Source organism: Varanus komodoensis, unplaced genomic scaffold, assembly GCF_004798865.1.
Source record: "Varanus komodoensis strain SLA01 unplaced genomic scaffold, ASM479886v1 scaffold3, whole genome shotgun sequence".
Taxonomy (NCBI): Eukaryota; Metazoa; Chordata; class Lepidosauria; order Squamata; family Varanidae; genus Varanus; species Varanus komodoensis.
Window position 1 is genome coordinate 14,815,073 of NW_025335761.1, and position 18,308 is coordinate 14,833,380.

Here is an 18,308-nt window from a genome sequence, read left to right on the forward strand (position 1 = left end):
TGGAGGCTAGTAGAATCAGCTTTCTGCAAGTGCAGTGGGCTATGAATTACAGTACTTTGGCTTTAAAAAGAAAATATCAAATGTGCTATACTTGCTTATAAAAGCCATGTGACATCAACAAAGCATATGATGGCACAGTGCAAAGTTTACATTGGAACAGATTTCATATGACCACATCACTCATGGGTTCTCTTGACATTTGTGAATAATGTAGTCAGTGGAAACATCTGCCAATACAAACTTTATACAACGCCATAATGAGGAAGTGTGTGTGCACACACTGAATGCTAATCTGAAATGTATCCTATTCCTTGCCTTCACATCTGTTTCTTTGGATCTTTAGATCTTTCTTCATATTTCTGCTCCTTTGGAATCTGCTTAACATTTTGAAACTAGGATTGTTATACTGGTGCCAATGGACCAGCTTCAGTGACATATTGATTCTAGTCTTGGAGCCATTGAAGCAATTCTGTTTTTATGGGTTTTCATTGTTGTTTATGTAATGTTGGGTTTACCATAGCACTGCTATGCACGGGATCTTTTTCTTTGTCCATGGTTCTCTGATGGTCTCCCAGGCTTTGCATGTTTTTGCATATGTCCACTGGAAGACCCTCAGGAATTCAGATAAAAATGCAGCTGATTTTGTTGAGTAAACTTGAAAGTCCATGGCAGATTTGACTTGGCTGACACTGACTTAATTTCATATTTCTTTGGCAACTCTAGCCTTTACTCCCTTAAAAAATTCTTCTAAGAGTATGGAGGGCTTTAAAGGACAATTAGCTGAGAAAGCTTTCTGAGCCCACATCTAATATGTTATTATGCAGGAAATAATATGCTTAATGTTCTATCTATTTAGCCATTTGTAAACTGTCCAGAAAGCTTTGGCTATGGGGCGGTATGAAATTAATAAGTTGGTCTTCACATAGTAATTCACATATGCAAAAGGAAGAGGGTCTTTTCTGCAGTTGCTCCCCATATTTAGAATGCTTTCCCCAAAGAGATTTGCCTGGCACCTTCCTTATATTCTTTTCAGCACCACCTTCCTTTTTAGAAAATATTGTAATAGTTAATGCCACTTGACCTTCTGTTTTGTATGTTTATCCATATTTTATTAACACTGCATGTTAATATGTTGTTATTAGTTTTTATTGTGTTTTATCTTATGACTGAGCCACCCAGAGGTGCTGTGGCACAATTGCGTGGCATACAAATATTTTAAACAAAGAAACAAACACCATTAATAATGGCTGTTAGGGGGCGATTCCTAGTTCACCTTGGTCCATTGAAAGCAAATATTTACAGTATGTCTTCACCAAGACATAACCCATACTTACGACACATGTTTTTGCATACGTCATAGGTATTAGTCAAAAGGTATAAATGGCATATCTGTGGCTTGTTGTAACACAGAAGCTACTGCATACAAGCCAAAAAATTGGACTTGAGATAGATAGGGTCTAAACAAGTCATAAAGGAATTATTTATTGGTTTAGTAAATCAAATTATATATCACTGGACATATCAAAATATATCACTAAGTAGTTATTATATCTATCATATATATGTTTGATTATGCATATTAAGTCTTATTCATGGTAAAAATTATTCTACAGTTTCTAGGTCACCAACAAGCAAATCATCCTACCATAGAACTGGTAAAATGTTTCTGCTGAGAGCTATGTTTCCTTTGACATTTTTTGTGGGGAACAGATTTGGATAGCAGGCAGGACTGATATGAGTAGTAGACAAAGCAACCACATTTGCTTTCTTCTTCTTCTGCCCCTGCAGGACTGCAGGTTGCCTGCCTATGGCATATTGCAGTAATGAATGGTTTCCTTTTCCATCACAATACTGAGCTGTCTGTAGAAGCTGGATCTTTCTGTAGGCTTCATAAGAAGTTGTCAGTCTGCGATGGGAACTGTGTAGCAGATATCTAGAAGAAGACCACTCAGAGATGTCCAGATTAAACCATATGTCTTTGATTCCCAAATTATTTTAATATAAGTAAGATTCTAACCTTTTTGGAACCAAGTTATGGGGCAAAATGTACAGGTACTACTTTACTAGTTGTTTTCTAGGAAATTAGCCTGTTCTCACTTTACAGTGGTTTTAGACAGTGCATGAAGTCATAGTTGTGTTTGACATTTAGAAAAAGCAGAACTAAACATACTAACAAAAAGAAGGCTAGAATGTCAGCCCAGTTGTCTGTACAAGAAACTTCCTGATTCATTTTTAGGCCTTCTTTTGGGGAAGTGCTTGTTTCCCTGCAGAAGACTCAGAAATCCAGTATTTTTGAGTAGTTTCAATAAATGTCAACCCAAAAACTAAAGGTAACAAAGCACATGTTTCTAGTTCATGTCTTATTTCATTTATTTTTTTCCTTTGAGCTTGCAAACACTGAAATAATTAACCTATCAGTACAAAACAATGCATAGTTATTAGGACAGAAGACAGTGGCTGATATGTGAGTATGTCACATACTCAAAGTACTCCCTGCTATACCCATTTTACTAAAGGTGGGGGGGTTAGGACTAGTGTATGACAACAAGTGTTGTTTAGGCCAGTGTTAGGCTGGTATTGTTTAGTCTTCTGACAGCTGAGAAGACCCTTCCCTTCATAGCTACTTTCCTTATGCCTTTTAAAGGTGGTTCCCAGAGAAGGGCCTCCATAGATGATCTTAGGGTCCAGGTAGGTGCGTGTAAGAGGAGATATTCCCCTAAGCCATTTAGGGGTTTATATGCCAGCGTAAGCACCTTGATGCAGGCCTGGACTTCAATTGGTAGCCAGTGAAGCTGATAAAGAACATGGCTTATATTTTCATGTCTGCCCATCCTTGTCAACATGTGGGCTGCTTATTTTGTACCAGTTGAAATTTCTGGACCATTTTCAAGGGCAGCCCCATGTAAAGCGCATTACATTAATCCATATGGTGGATTACCAATGCTAGGTTTCCTCTTCCAGAAAGGGCTGTAGCTTGGTATATCAGCTGAAGTTTATAAAAGGTACTCCTGGCCACAGATGCTACCTGGGACTCCAGGGACAACTTTGGGTCCAGGAGCACCCCTAAACTCCACACTCTGTCCTTAGGGGGAGTGCAACCCTGTCCAGGACAGGGCAGATATCCTTTCCCTGAACTGAGGCTCCATCTACCAATAGCACCTCCATCTTCTCTGGATTAAGCTTCAATTTATTAGCATTCATTCAGTCCATCATCACACTCAGACACTCGTTCAGAGTCAACACTGCCTCACCTGGATAAGATGTAAATTAGAGGTGGAGATGAATGTCATCAACATACTGATGACACTTCAGTCCAAACCTCTGGATGACCTCTCCCAACAGTTCATACAGACGTTAAATAACATGGGGGATGCGATGGAACCCTGTGCCACTCTGTGACATAACTGCCATGGGGCCGAGATGCTATCCCCGGTGCCATCATCTGGAATCGGCTGGTTAAGCAGGAGCAGAACCACTGCAAAGCAGTGTCTCCAACTCCCAGCCCAACCAGCCTACCCAGAACGATACCATGTTCGATAGTATTGAAAGCCACTGAGAGGTCCAGGAGCACTCCTCCTGTCTTTCTCCCAGCAATGGTCATCTCATAGGGTTGCCAAGGCAGTTTCAGTCGTGAAACCAGGCCCAAAGCTGGACTGAAATGGATCCAGATGGTCCATTTCCTCCAAGATTGCCTGGAGCAGCTGAGGTACCAGCCGCTTGAGCAACTTGCCCAGAAACGGAATGTTGACCACAGGCCTGTAGTTGTTACTGTCTTCTAGGTCCAGGCTTGCCTACTTCAGGAGAGGTCTGATCACTACCTCCTTTAACAGACCTGGGACCAGCCCCTCCTTCAGAGAGGACCCAGGAGCACAATCCCTCTTTTGATGAGTAGCCAAGAGGGGCAAAGGTTGAGAATGCAGGTGACGGGCTGAACTTGTCCACACACCTTGTCCAATCAGCAGGTCTCAATAATTGAATTTCATCCACTAAAATTATTATTGGAAATAAAAGTTCCAATAAGTGAAACTTAACCAGATGGTTAAGATGCATTAGATGCCTCCATTAAAGGGACTACATTAAATGTGGGGTCCAATTCATACTGAATCTGAGTGACTTCATCCTTGAAATGCCATGCAAACTTGTCACAGTAAGCTATTGAGGGTTTTCCCTGATCCTCTTTAGGGCCCACACATAAAAAAAAAAAATCTGAACCACTCAGAATATCTTCATTGAACAGCATCGAGAGGATGCCATGCTTGTGGAGAAGGCTTTCTTCATTACCTTGACCACCACAGAGTAGGCTCAATAGTGAGCTCTTAATTGTGCTGGTCAGTTTCAGCTTAGGTTTCCCTCCACCCGTGCTCTAGCCATCTTCCCAATAACTTCATGACAAGGAGTATGATGTAAGCAGGGTGGGCAGTACACTAACAGAATCCCTAATCTGTCTTAATGCCTAACACCCAGGTCTCCGTAATACAGGCCAGGTATTGTGAACGAGGGTGATTTTGTTCTGGGCTGACCTGATGTTCAATAGCACCACCAAGCCTGAGGGCAGGCTGGTACAGTTGCTTAGAATCTTCTGGATGAAAGAAAAACCAGAAAAGGGGACGTTGAGTATCTAACCCCTCTTCCCCTCTGTTGGCCCATTTTCCCTGCAGCATCATACCTTACCTACCCCATGACTGTAGTAATGAGAGTGCCACATTGTTCCCCAGGGTCCCCCCAAACATCTTAAAATATCTACTATTTAGCCTATCAGGACCAATCTTCACTGAACAAAGGCTTCCCTTTTGTTTACCAGTTAGATGAGGTATAATGTGAATCCCCTAGGCCTAAGTAATCTAGAAAGTATAGCTTTTTGTATCTTTTGTTATAATGATCCTTTAGTTCATCCAGATTTTCCAGGAAGGGGTTGCAATAAGTAAATATTAGGGTGCAAGCTGATCATAGCCTGTCTTGTCTATACATTCCAGTTCTTCTCTGGATTACTTTAGCATCTGTCTTCTTGTAATTTTAACACATTTTCCTTCTCCATGTCTGTTTGCAGGTTATCTTGACAAATCAGATTACCACGTGGCTGAGCGATGGCCTTGCAGTACAGACAGACCTGCTGTCTCCAGCTGATGACTTGTCCCTGTCTGAAGGTAAGCAATCCTTTTTATTACAGTTGAAACTTGACCCTAATACAAATCTCTGCTGCCACTTCTAAGTCGTTTGTTCATATTCATGGGGTGGCGCAAGTATGGTTATTAGACGCAGAATAAAATGAAGCTGAAGTTCAACTTTCAAAACATTTGCAAAGTGTAAATGTCCAAGATCAGTACATTGTATTGATCTGTAATCTATTTGCTTGGGCCTTAGAAGGAATGTTTATCCTGCGATTTGAATGAATCACTAGGGAACCCACTGACTTGGTAAATTATAGAACCTCTCCGACATTGCTAGAGGCATGATATTTGAGGGACTAGGTAGATCCTTCCACTGATCTAATATGACATGATGAAACCAGGAACTGACTATAATTATTGGGTATTCAAAAGAAAACAGCTTAGCTCTGTTGGAGAAAGAACAAATATTTATTTGTGCACTTAATGTCAAGGGGAAACCTTTACCTTTATAGTACATATAGTACTATGCTCTTCACTATCTAAATGCTTTCCAGCTCTTATACTTACATGCAATCCCATTCTAGAACTGAGGTAAGTGAAATTACAGGAATCAGAGTCAGAACTAAAAGCAATTTTCTGAATTCATTACATTATCATTATCATTATTAGTTCACAGTCTGAACTATGGGCAGTATCCAGGTGGCACAAATGCTAATTTATGCTATTTTCTTCCAGTATGATGTCATTTACCTTAATGAGTGTATCCTGCTAGATACTGCCCAATGTATGCTAGAACATGGATAGGGAAAAGTTTAATAGAGAAATAATTATGAAAAACGTAATAAAATCCCGGCATATCCCAGACAGAAGTGATCAAATTCAGGAAATAAAATATTTATTAATTACTTATTTCTAACTAGAAACACTTCATAAATTAGAAATGACATCTGGCAATAAGTTATTTGCCCTATAACAACTGACTGGTGTAACACAGTTTCTTACATGTCCATGATTGATCACAAACCAAAGTTCTGTAGAAATTACAAAAGACAGCAAAGTATAGACCATGCAGTGGACATGCAGAGCCCTTTCTGTCGGCACGTGAGCCAAGTCACCCCAGCATCACCCCAGCAGCCGAGCTTTGGATAACAGTGCACATAGGGCCCATGCGCATGCTTGGAAGGGAGTAGCGGTGCCAGGTGATGATGTCATGAGCTGTGACTCATTAGCCACAACTCGTCTGAGCTTTTGCATGGCCAGCCAGTGCGCTGCCAAGGATTTTTTTTTCTTGGACTGCCTGTGAGTTGTTTTTCTAAACTAAAATCTCACTATTCAAGTTTTATTTCAGTGTTGGCACTTTGCGATAAATACGTGGGGTTTGGGTTGCAGTTTGGGCACTTGGCCTCTAAAAGGTTCACCATCACTGCCCTATAATCAGTGGAAGTAGGCTTAAATACATTGGCTTAGGAGTGATTTAGCATTTCTATCAATGAATATAAGTTGAAATTGTTAATCACTTCACTTGGGTTTCTCTTTTACATTTATACTTATGTTTTTTCTGTGTATGTTGTTTCTGTGTATGTTTTTCTGTGTATTGTAATTCAAGTATGTGAAAAATATGTGCTTGTAAACACAGATGTTACATTGGCATGCGTGCCAGGGAACTGAGATTGGCACCCTGGCTTCCCTTAGAATATTGAGAAAACAGGATGCTGGACCAGGTGGCTATTTGTTCTGATTGCTAGTCTGTGTTTCTTGATAGGAATGCAGACCCTTGGTAGGCAAATGGGGAAAGGAGCTGCGTGCATCGTAGAATAGAAAGAGAAAATAAGGGAGGTTTAAAAATGAAAGAGGAGAGAAACACTTTCTGTGGGACACAAAGAGAAAAATTGGGATGACCATTTTTAAAATGCTTTTCTCTGGTTAAAGTAGTGACACAACTTTCTTGAGTTAGTGAAAATGTCACCCAGAGTTATTTGACTTGTGCATCTTCAAGCAAAGGTAACATTTAGTAATTCAAGCACAAAGAACACTTAGGATTTCTTTGAATGTGAGAATTTTTTAAAGCAAGTACCTCAAGTATAAAAGGTACTCTTGGTTGCAGCATGTTAGAAAAGGAAAAACACTTGAGGGAATAACATGCTGGGTTGTTTTATTTTTTGTTACAGCAGCAAACTGTTTAAATCAATTGCAAACTTGTTTGTGCAAGCTTCTTTTGAAGGCATGCTTTGAAATAAAATGATTCATAATTTGTCAAATACTTAGTTTTAGAAAGTTTTTTTAAAAAAAATCATAGGTGATGAGGCATCCTTTGTAGTCACAAATTCATTGGAATAAGGGTTCCTGACATTAAATACAATGGAACAGTAATAAAATATCCAGTTTGAGTTTTAATTCTGAGTAATCTAAACTGGTAGCATTCTATTTCTTCTTAATGGCTAGAGTATTGGATTTAACTTTGCTGCTACACTGTGCAGCTATCTAGCACCTAGTAGATGTATGCCCCTTCATTTATATAATGTTCACAGGGATCGATGCACAAACTTTGGACAGAAGTGGATGGAGATTTAAGTCTCCTTATTACTAATTAAAAGACTATATCCACACTGGGTAAATGATAGAAGTATCAGATTTCAAGTACATTTTACCGATGCATAGCTTGAAACACACCATTAAAAGTCAGAGGTTTGTGATGAGAAGGAATTAAGTAAAAATGAAGTTAGAGTTCATGGAGGCATTGCCAATCTTAGATAGCTTTGGCTTCAAAGGAGAAGGTGGTGCTCCCCCATGCCTCAAGGCTTGCCTCAATGATTTCAGTTCTTTAAAAATGAGAAAGACAGAATTGGCTTATAGTTCTTCTTAGAACATGCTATCGCCCCAATACTTTGATTAATGAAATATAATTTGCTCCTTAAACTTAACACAGAACATATCCCACACTGTTCTATTAACTGCTGCTTAAAATACATTCAGATCACAGTGCTTTCAAAAACAAAAGTAAGCTTTTGTTCTTAAACAAAATCCCACAAAACTGCAAACCTGTACAAATGCCTACATCACTTTCAATTCTCCACCTCGTGCGGATAACTTTAAATTCACCAATCAAGAGCCTTAATAGAAAACATGGCCAAATCCTGTCTCCATCCTGCAGTAAATTACTGGTTGGGTGTTCTACTTTCACTTAACTTTCTCTCAGATATATGGCTCTTTGAAAGCTCGCTCAGTCTAGGCTCAGAGTCATGGAGTCCTTCATTCTGAAATCTAGAATTGCCTTTTGCTTTGGGCCCCCAGCACATACTATTTGTGCGCATTCTTGCTGCTCTGGCATGGTGGAATTCAGTTCTGTTCTAAAAATCACCAGGGGCTTGCCTGGTTCTTAAGGCTCTTTCTTCCTCGTGAGCACTGCCTAGTGCTTTTCTCACTTTCCTCTGGCACTGAGCCTGTGTTTTCAGCATCACAGCCTCCTGCCATCAGTTTGAAGCACCTTGCTTGCCTTGTATAATGTCTGGTGATGTGGCTCCTAGGCTTATGGTCTGGGTCCATGCAGGACAAAGGCACCTTCTGATCTGCCCTCTGTATCCTATGTAGGGTTCTACATGAGTTTCTGGCTCTTAGTGTAATGCTAGTGGTCAAACAGGGAATCTACATCATTCTGGAAGTGGCCTTATGTCACAGGCCTTATGTCAATCACTGTCACTTTATTCAACTGCTCATTGTGAAGGTACTTTTTATAAAAGGTAGTTCCCTTCCTTGCCTCATCTCCTTAGTTTTTCTGCTCATCTGTGTCCATTATTTTAAGTGAAATAGTCAGGTGCTAAGGAGGAGCCTAGTTTTAAAGTTTTCCATGTATATTATAAATTTGCAACTGAAGTGTGATAAATTTGTAACTGAACTCAGAGCTGAGTACTAGCCTCCATAAAGCCTCCCCATCTTTTGGCTTCTCTGGACAACATAATACTCAGTACCTATTTTGAATTTGTAGGCAAGGCTGGGAAGCCAGCAGGTACATTGTGCCCACTGTGAGTTTTTAAGCAACTGTTACTATTCAGGACGTGGTTTGGTTTTGCTTTGTTTTGTTTTTATGCTCCCCACACTCTGAAGACCTAAATATAACAGTCCAATCCCATTTCATTTTCTTTCTCATTCTATTCCTTTAAATCTATCACATCTTTCTCTGTGTGGCCACCATTTCGCCAGCACTCAAACTTCCAAAATCCTGCCTTGCCATTTCCAGAGTTCATTCTTCCTTGTGCTTTGATTGGCAAACATTAATTCCCATACCTGCATCTTTATCTATCTTTAGGCTTGAGCCGATTGAAGTGGAATACCAAGCCATGTGCATGGAACATGTACTAATCAAACATTTTTCCACTTAAAATAAAATTTTAAAAGTGTCTTTTTGAACTTTAATTGTTGCCTTTGAACTAATTTCACTGTTGGATGGAGCTCTTCCCTATAAAATGTTTTTGTTTTGTGCATTCCACATTTCTGAGAGAAATAGCTTTATTTTCTTATCTGTATCCATGAATATATGTGGATTTATGTACATGTGTGAAAGTCATGCTGCACAGACTTTTGGGACATTTCTGTGCACTGGAGAATAAATTGAAATAATTTTTAAAATTATGAAGGATCACAGTGTTGTAAAAAACCTGAAATATACCAGATGGATGTTTAATTGGCATTTTAAAAAATCTTTTAAAATGCATGGTCTTGAGTATGGCTACAAAATGGATACAAGGGTTGCTGTTCACTGTTTCAAAACATTATAATGTCAACCATTTCATTCAAATTCTCTTAACTCCAACCTTCTCAATCTGGAATCTGCATTAATTGCATATTGATAACCACAGACTTTAGTGTAAAGTACAGTGGATTTAAGTGGCAGAAAAATAGGTATTAGAGGTATAGTAGCTAACAGATAAGAAATGTGGGCCAAGAATACTTGATGGAATCAGAGTAACAGATTCAAGTCTCTTACATTTATATACTGCCCCATAGCCCTCAGGCTTTCTGGGTGGTTCACAAATATTAACATTATATATCCAGTCAATTAAATAACAATAAAACCATAAAACAACAGGACAACAATATAGTAATTTTAATAAAAAGGACACCTATCCAAAATATTATTTGCCTTGTAACAGTACTTTGGTTATTTTGTTCAGAAGTTATATCAGGTTGAAATTGGAGCTAAATAGATTTAGATTGTAGGGGAGCAGACAGCACAACACTACATGATAGCAGTAGGTGTTTGCTTTGCATTGTTGTAGACTCATTTGCAAGCACCAGAAAGTTCCTGCTAGAATGTGAATATAGTGCAATGTGCTTTGGTGTGATATTCAACAAGGCAATCCTTATGTCCTACCCATGGTTGAGTACTGTCTCAAGGAGAAGAACCCACCTCCATGTAGAAAACTATGCCCCTGATCATGAATGCCATGGTGTTAACAGTGTCCCTGAAAATGTATGCTGGTAACTTGTTAGTCTTTGGGGTACCACATGACACTTGGTTGTTTTCTATAGAATAAGTTTTCATTAGTAAGTTGGGGAAAGAGTTCTGCTACCATATAAAGAAATTTCACAGGATTACTTGACAATTAAAATTGGAAAGGAAAGTCGTTTGGTTTCAATCGACATTGCTTAGTTTTGAAGGGTGCAAAGGGCTTTGTGCTTCACAGTTGCAAGGCTGCAGGTAGCAAATGCAGCCCTCAAAGTTCAGAAAAAGTAGGCTTCAAGAAACCAGTTTTAGAGTCAGGAAATGATGAGCCACAGCTTTCTGCACTAGCTGCAATGAGACTGCATGCAGAGGGTGAGCATTTCTTGTAATCATAGAATCATCAAATACAGTGGTGCCTTGTAGTTTCAACAACTCCGACCTCAAACGATTCAGAGTTTGAATGCTAAAGTCGAGATAAAATCACTCTGAAGTTTGAACAATGCTTCTCTGTTTGAACTACACACACAGTGAAAAAATGTGGTCACTGTGTAAATGTTATCTATTGGGCGCCCAAGTAATCTCTTGCTATGAAACATCTCTCACATAATGCTCGTGCAGTACAGTAAATGCAGTTTTCATGTTATTATACACTACATATTTATATTGTTTTCAAGTTTTAATTAATAATTCTGGTGGACAGTTTTGTTATTTTTACCTTAAATTGTGTGCATTTGCTGTTTAGGTTTATTGAAATGGGTATTGTTTAGGGTCTGGGAATGGATTAATTCACTTTCCATTGTTTCTAATGGGGAAAACTGATTTGGACTTCAAACAATTCAAAGTTCAAAAGGCCTCCTGAAACGAATTAAACTTGAAGTATGAGGCACCTCTGTAGTAGAGTTGAAAGGGGGCAGGAAGCCAGTGGATCCAACCCCCTGCTCAGTGAAGGGTACTAAGTTAAATCCTCCTCCTCAGATGGTTCAGTTGCATCTGGAATTCCTCTAGTGTGGGAGAGCCCATAACTTCCCTAGGTGATTTGTTCCATTGTCATACTGCTGTAACAGTCAGGATTTTATTCCTGCTATCTAGCCAGAATCTGGCTTCCTGTAACTTGAGCCTGTTACTCTGTGTTCTGCACTCTGGGGTGATCAAGAAGAGATCCTGGCCTTCCTCTTGTGACAGGCTTTCAAGTACTTGTAGAGTACGATCATGTCTCTCCTCAGTCTAAAGGCTAAACATGTCCTTTACTCTCTAGACCTCCTCATAGAGCTTTGTTTCCAGTTCCTGGATCATCCTTGTTGCCCTCCTCTGAAAGCTTTTGCAGAAATATAGAAACATAGCAAGTCAAAAGGGGTCTCCCAGACCATCTAGTCTGACCCCTGGCTCCAGCCGGTCTCCCTTATGTAATGCCCAACATTCCTGCATCTTTCTTAAACTGTAGTGCCCAGAACTGGACAAAGTACTCCAAATGAGGCCTAACCAGTGCTGTGTAAAGGGGAACTAGCACGTCACATGATTTGGAAGTGATACTTCTATTAATGCACCCTAAAATAGCATTTGCCCTTTTTAAAGCCACACTACATTGTTGACTCATATTCAGCTTGTGGTCTACAACAATTCCAAGATACTTCTCGCTTGCAATATTGTTGAGCCAAGTGTTCCCCATATTGTAATGATGTGTTTGCTTTCTTTTTCCTAGGTGCAGAACCTGGCATTTGTCCCTATTGAATTTCATTCTGTTGTTTCAGTCCAGTGCTCCAACCTATCCAGATCACCTTGAATCTTCTTTCTTTCTTCCAGGGTATTAGCTATCCTACCCAGTTTTGTGGCATTTGAAAATATGATAATTGTTCCCCGCACTTCCTAATCCAAATAATTGATAGAAATGTTGACGAGCACTGGGCCAAGGACTGAAGCCTGAAGTACCCTCACTTGTTATCTCTCCCAAGTTTGAAAACATGTCATTGAAGTGCACTCTTTGAGCCTGATTCTGTAGCCAATTGTCGATCCACCTGATCATTGTTCCATCTAGCCCACTTTTTGTTAGTTCGCTAATCAGGATATCATGGAGCATTTTGTCAAAAGCTTTGCTAAAGTCAATATAGATTATGACTTCCCAGCATTTCTACACTTCACAGGGAGGTTACCTAATCAAAAAATGAAATCAGATTAGTCTGGCAGGATTTGTTCTTGAGGAATCCATGTTGGCTTCTAATAATCACTACATTGTTTTCAAGGTATTTGCAGACTGACTGGTTTTAATCTGCTCCAGAATTGATGACTGAAGGGTTGATGTCAGGGATAGTCATAAATGGGAGTCATGAGATCTTGGAAGAAACAGTAGCTGTCTTCTCACCAGATGGAACTGGTAGAAAGCACTACTGGCCACATATAAAACATCAGCTTCAGGTATAGTGATGGATTACCTTTTTCCCAATTATAAATCTTCATTTCCATGTTTCTGCATTCGCTTTCAATAAGGTTACACAGCCTGTCACTAAAGCTAGGTACTCAGTAGAGTACCGGGTTCACAAGACAAGGTTTCAGATAAACTGTAAAGAGAGAAATAGGTTTTGTCAGCTTATTGGTGGTAGCCTGTTAAGAGTCCTGCATCATTTAATTAGTTGAGCTAAATTATAGAGGTTATGCCAGATCCAGCTAATCTCATGCTTATTTAAAAGCAAAGTTGGAAATTAAATCCAGGACTTCTGATGCTATGCTTCTTCCTCTAATTATTAAAGCCAGTTAGTTACTCTGTTACTCATCCAAATTGTATTGCCTGTCTTGTCTTACAGAAACAAAACAAAAAAGAAAATGTTTCACATCTTAGTAAAATAAAATTGCTTTAGGCACAGGACGTGCAAAACTATAAGGGGTCCTATAGAAGACAGAGAATTACATAATCCCACCCAGGGAATTCTTGAGAAAACAGCAGCAAAGACTATGCACTGAACATTCTGGGAGACCCACCAGCCAAACCATTTAAAACATGACTCTGGCTCTTGCTATAAATAAATTTAATTTTTAAAATTACTGCATAGTTTACAGTTCTTCCTTTAAACCCAACTGACAAATCTACTCCAGATGTTTAGTAGGCAAGAACAGCAAGCAACAAAATCAGACAAGAAAACTGAAAACTTAATGAGCACAGCAGTATTTAACATTTAAAAAAAAGTGCAGGAGAGGAAAATCTTGGCTGAAATTTGATAGCAATTTAACAGGAACACAATAATTAATTTATCTTGTTCATAAGATGGCAAATGTATAAGTTTGTTTTTTCTTCAGAGCCACAGGGTTTGGCTGATGAAACCTGAAATTGTTGTTCCATAACGTTTGCTTTTATATTAAACAAATGACCTCATAGTTTGGAGCAGCTTTTGACTCCAGGGAAAGTATGCCATTAAGGAAGTGCCAGAAATGTACTTAATTGATACAAGCCTTGAAAACCACTCTAAAGGTGTTATTTCCTGTTACAGATTTCTGGGAAATTATGGAACCCCAGTTCCTACCTTTGTTGGAGGCTAGTGCTGCAACAGTGTAATGGAAGGGGCTCAAGCCCCTCCCGAATTCAGTCAAACTTCCACATGAGTCAAACCCTCCAAGGGAATGCCCACTTGCACACAGGGTTGGTTTGTGTAAATATGTCTCTCTTAAGATGCATGCATGTGTTGGGAGTGGTGGTTGAAAGTATGCAAACTGGCACTGATTCACAAGGAAGGATATCTCTGGAGTAGTGAGTCTCTCCTTCATTATGCTACTTCAACATATGCTCATGGAATTGATGAATCAGGCCTGAGAACTGTAGAATTTTGTCAGATTTCGAGATATTTATGAAGCACTTCATAACCAAAGGCAGCATTCTCTGAAACAGATGCTAATTAGATAACCCAAGAAATGTGCTGTGTTAATTATGCTCTTGTGTGTTCAACAGCTGTGCTAAAGAGAGGGAAGAGATCATCTGCTCTTGGCACCTAATTAGGATTGTCTTTTTTAAGATTCAGTTGTAAATATAAATTATTAGAACCTTGCACAGTAGCTGCTTATAGCAAGAAATGCTGCTTGCAATATTTCCATCAGCCACTCTAGAAATTGCAGTGATCAGGAACTAGGGAAAGTTTTTGTGTTTCGGTCTGAATATTCTCCATACACCTGCCTTTAAAAAAAAACACCAACATCCTGCAACATTAGTAAACAAAGAGCCTTGTCTGAGGTTTGAAATTCAGACTTGCAGGAACTTTGCCAAACTCAAGCAAAGTTTACGGAACACAATAATTTATTCAGACCACAAAGTAATAACCATGTATTTTTCTGCATGTTCCTCCCATTGTTAGTTATTATGAGGTTCTTTATGTACAAAGTGAAGAAATTTTCCTTTCCAGTTAGGCACCTCCCCAGTACAATGACGTTGCACTCTCTTGCTTCTCCCCCCTCAATCCTGAATCACAGAGTTCTGTGCCCTGTATTTTAAACAAAAGGACTAGCTGAGAAGATGACTTTTGAAAACTGGTTTTTGCACTCTGTTACTGGAAATAAACATTTGGCACTATTTTCTAGAAGAAAATGTTTTTGAGGCATACTCCTCCTTTCTCCTGTTATAGAGCAGTATATGCCAAACTTTGGTTGTTTATAAAAGTTGTACATAGGCTTTGCTCAGCCTCACAAAAACAAAGTTGTTCACTTGATGCACCCCCCTCCCCAATATGCTCAAATCAGCTAGATTCATAAGCTTCCCCTTTGAAAAGTCTTAGCAGAGCATTTTGTTTACTTGGTCATTTGTAGTTCTGCATGGCACAAGAGAGTACCTTTTTAGATACAACCATCCTTTTTTACACTGCAGGGACAGGAATTCATCCATTTGCTGCTAATTCAAAAATCTGCCTGTCAGTAACATTACAGTTTGAATGGAGATGATAAAGAGGGGATAGAAATGTTCACTTCAGTGCACTTGAGCTATGTAATATTTGCTAGTAGCAAGCTGTGACATGAGCTGGGTGTGCGAGATTGAAAGGTGAGTTCGCGGATATGTGGAATAAAACTCGGCAGCCTCAGCTTTTGAAATGCACCCTCCTCAACAAACCTCACACAAAATTGCAGATTTGATCTGCAAAGCAGCATTAGCATTCAACAGCTTTTGTCAACTGCTTGAACGCTGCAGATAGCTGTAAATGCTGAGAACTCACTGGTTTTCCAGTCTCTGCACTGGGCCCCTATTATCTTCTGTGCATACTTCATAGAGTTGGCTTTGAGCGAAAGAGCTCTAAAAAGCTTGAGCCCTACATGGCTTATTCTTATAAGGGCACTCTAACTATTAGACAATAAGTTTTCACAAGATCCAGCTGAGGAGAGCGGGGATGACTTGCTGTGTGGGTATGTGTCATTCTTTTATGGTTTGTGAAGGAGAAGAACACATCTTTTTCTTCAGCTTGTTTCTTTCATTTGCTGCCTTACAGAGTCTCTCCATGCTGTGGATTAACATTATCACTGTCAAAGCAAGGAAATGAAAAGGGCAAAATGTAGTGAATTAAATAAAATAGACAAAACTTGTGTATGGTGGTGTGAACAAAGGGGAGAGGGAGAAAACATATTTCCTATATAAAACTAGTCTGGCTTTCCTCACTAACTATCTAGGTTTCCCTAACATTCTGTATACATGTTTTTTAAAAAAATTGGGAAGCTTTAAACTTTTTTTTCAGGGTTTAAATTCCAGCATTTGCAGTCATGAGAGTGCCTGTTTTGGAATACTAATGAGGTGATATGTTTCAATTTGTTCTTTTTACTTTACATTTAAAAAAACCCAACGGTAACTATGTGGACCATGAACAAATTCTAAAATCCAAATTAGAATATTACCTTTATTAGACATTAAAAATCATTGTGCCTGATGAAAAGGCTTGTAGATCTTGAAAACTTACACATTTTTATGAATCATTTGGTTAGCCTAATCAAGGTGGACTGTGGAATTTTACTTTACTTCATAAGAGTACTTCATTGTTCAAATATCTTTGTTTATTGATTTTAAAATGATTCATCCTACTTTTGTGCAGAAGCTAAGAATAAGATTTATCCTACTTTCATGCAGAAGCTGTACCTGCTTTCCTGGGAGTAAGTTGCATTTCACTCAATGGGACTAACTTCTATGGAGATACGCACCTCCTCTGTCAAACTCACAGTTGAACAGTAATAAAGCATTAACATTGCATTAAATGTCAAAACTGAAATTAAAATCATCATTCAGTGAAAGCTTAGGAGAACACAACAGACTTTACCTGGCATCTACCAACCAACAAAGAAGGCATCAGCTAAGTGTCCATGGGGAACACATTACACAATTGGGATGCCACCACTGAAAATGTCCTGTCTTCAGTTACGTATCTTGCCTCTGAGGTTGGAGACAGTAAAGCACAACTGGAGTATCTGGAAGTCTCCTTCCCCCAGTGACGCTGAAGCTGTTGCCAGGGCAGAAACTGTAATGCCCATTGGGACTGGCAGGAAGGGAAGGAGACAATACCTTCTCCTCCCTGCTGCAACCCCAAAGCAGCTGTCATTACTTCCACAGTGCCAAACGCAGATCACAAAAAGGATCACAGATGGATGGTGATAACATATGGTTGTTGTTATGTGCCATCACCTCCAGCTTATGGCAATCCCATGATATATGGAATCTCTGTAAAATTCTGTGAATGAGAGAGGCCAATGGCACATTAAAAGTCTCATCTGGGAGCAGCTTAGCTCCCCCCCTCCCTCAGCAACTCCAAAACAGCCAGCCCATCTCCTCAGCAACATTCTGCAGGATCACTGAGCTGAGGGGCAAATTTAAAGCCTTCCTTCACCCCATGTGTGTGCACAAGTGTGTAGCGCTGGCCATTGTTGGGAACTCGAGTTGCATGGCTTACTTCCAGGTCTGACTTGAGTTGTATGAGCAACTCAACTTGAACAGAAGTGGCAGCAACAAGCAAATGACTCAACTTGACTCAAGATTTCTACATTTTTTTTACCACCGAGTTGCAGTCTGCATTTTTTACAACCAAGGGCTTACCATGTTGTGGGATGTACAAGAAGGCACAGGCAGGCACGGAAACAGCAGAGGCTGTAGAGGGGAGTTTCAAGGGGGCAGAGGCAGGATAGGGAGGAGGAGGTTGTGACAGGGGAAGGGAAGGCCTAAGCTCTTCTTTTTGGCATGAGGGAGGTGGTGAGAGGGACTTGGACTTGACAGCAAAGACCTGAGACTTGACTTGAGACTTGGAGTAATGGACTTGATCACATCACTGTGGCTGCAGTGCATATTTCAAGAGCTCTGTTCTGTACTTGGTTGCCTTCGGCCTGAGTTTTCCACCTCTTATGTTCTAGCTCTTGTTCCTGCTGCTTCATCACCTCAGTCCCCATAGTTTATCAGAGAATTGTTTGTTTATTTTATTATACTTTATTTGTATGCTGTCCCATAGCCTAAGGTTTCTCTGACCAGCTCACAGTGAGGATAAAAACAATCAGCATAAGTAGATAAAACCATAAATAAAATAAAACTATAACATCCAGTATACAACATAAACTCCAATTAATATAATATACAAGACAGGAACACACAGTGTATAAAGGAAGAAGCACTAATTTGAAATAATAATAAAATCAGAATAACTACTGAAAACAAGTATTAAATAAAAACTTTACCTGGTGATGAAAATTCAATAGTGAGGGTGTCAGACTCACCTCCTTAGGAAGACTGTTTCATAAGCAAGGTGCAATAGCAGAAAAGGCCCTTCTCC

The 18,308-nt window shown here is 39.5% G+C and overlaps 1 protein-coding gene across 3 annotated transcripts in view; it reads left to right on the top strand.

Annotated features, from left to right (window-relative positions):
* RAD51B (RAD51 paralog B) overlaps positions 1–18,308 on the top strand; it is a 387,227-nt gene that overhangs the window by 132,374 nt on the left and 236,545 nt on the right. For all 3 annotated transcript variants that reach the window (XM_044436055.1, XM_044436054.1, XM_044436056.1), the window contains one exon: positions 5,048–5,144. In XM_044436055.1, the coding sequence (XP_044291990.1) occupies positions 5,048–5,144 (97 nt within the window). The remainder of the gene's footprint in view (positions 1–5,047; positions 5,145–18,308) is intronic.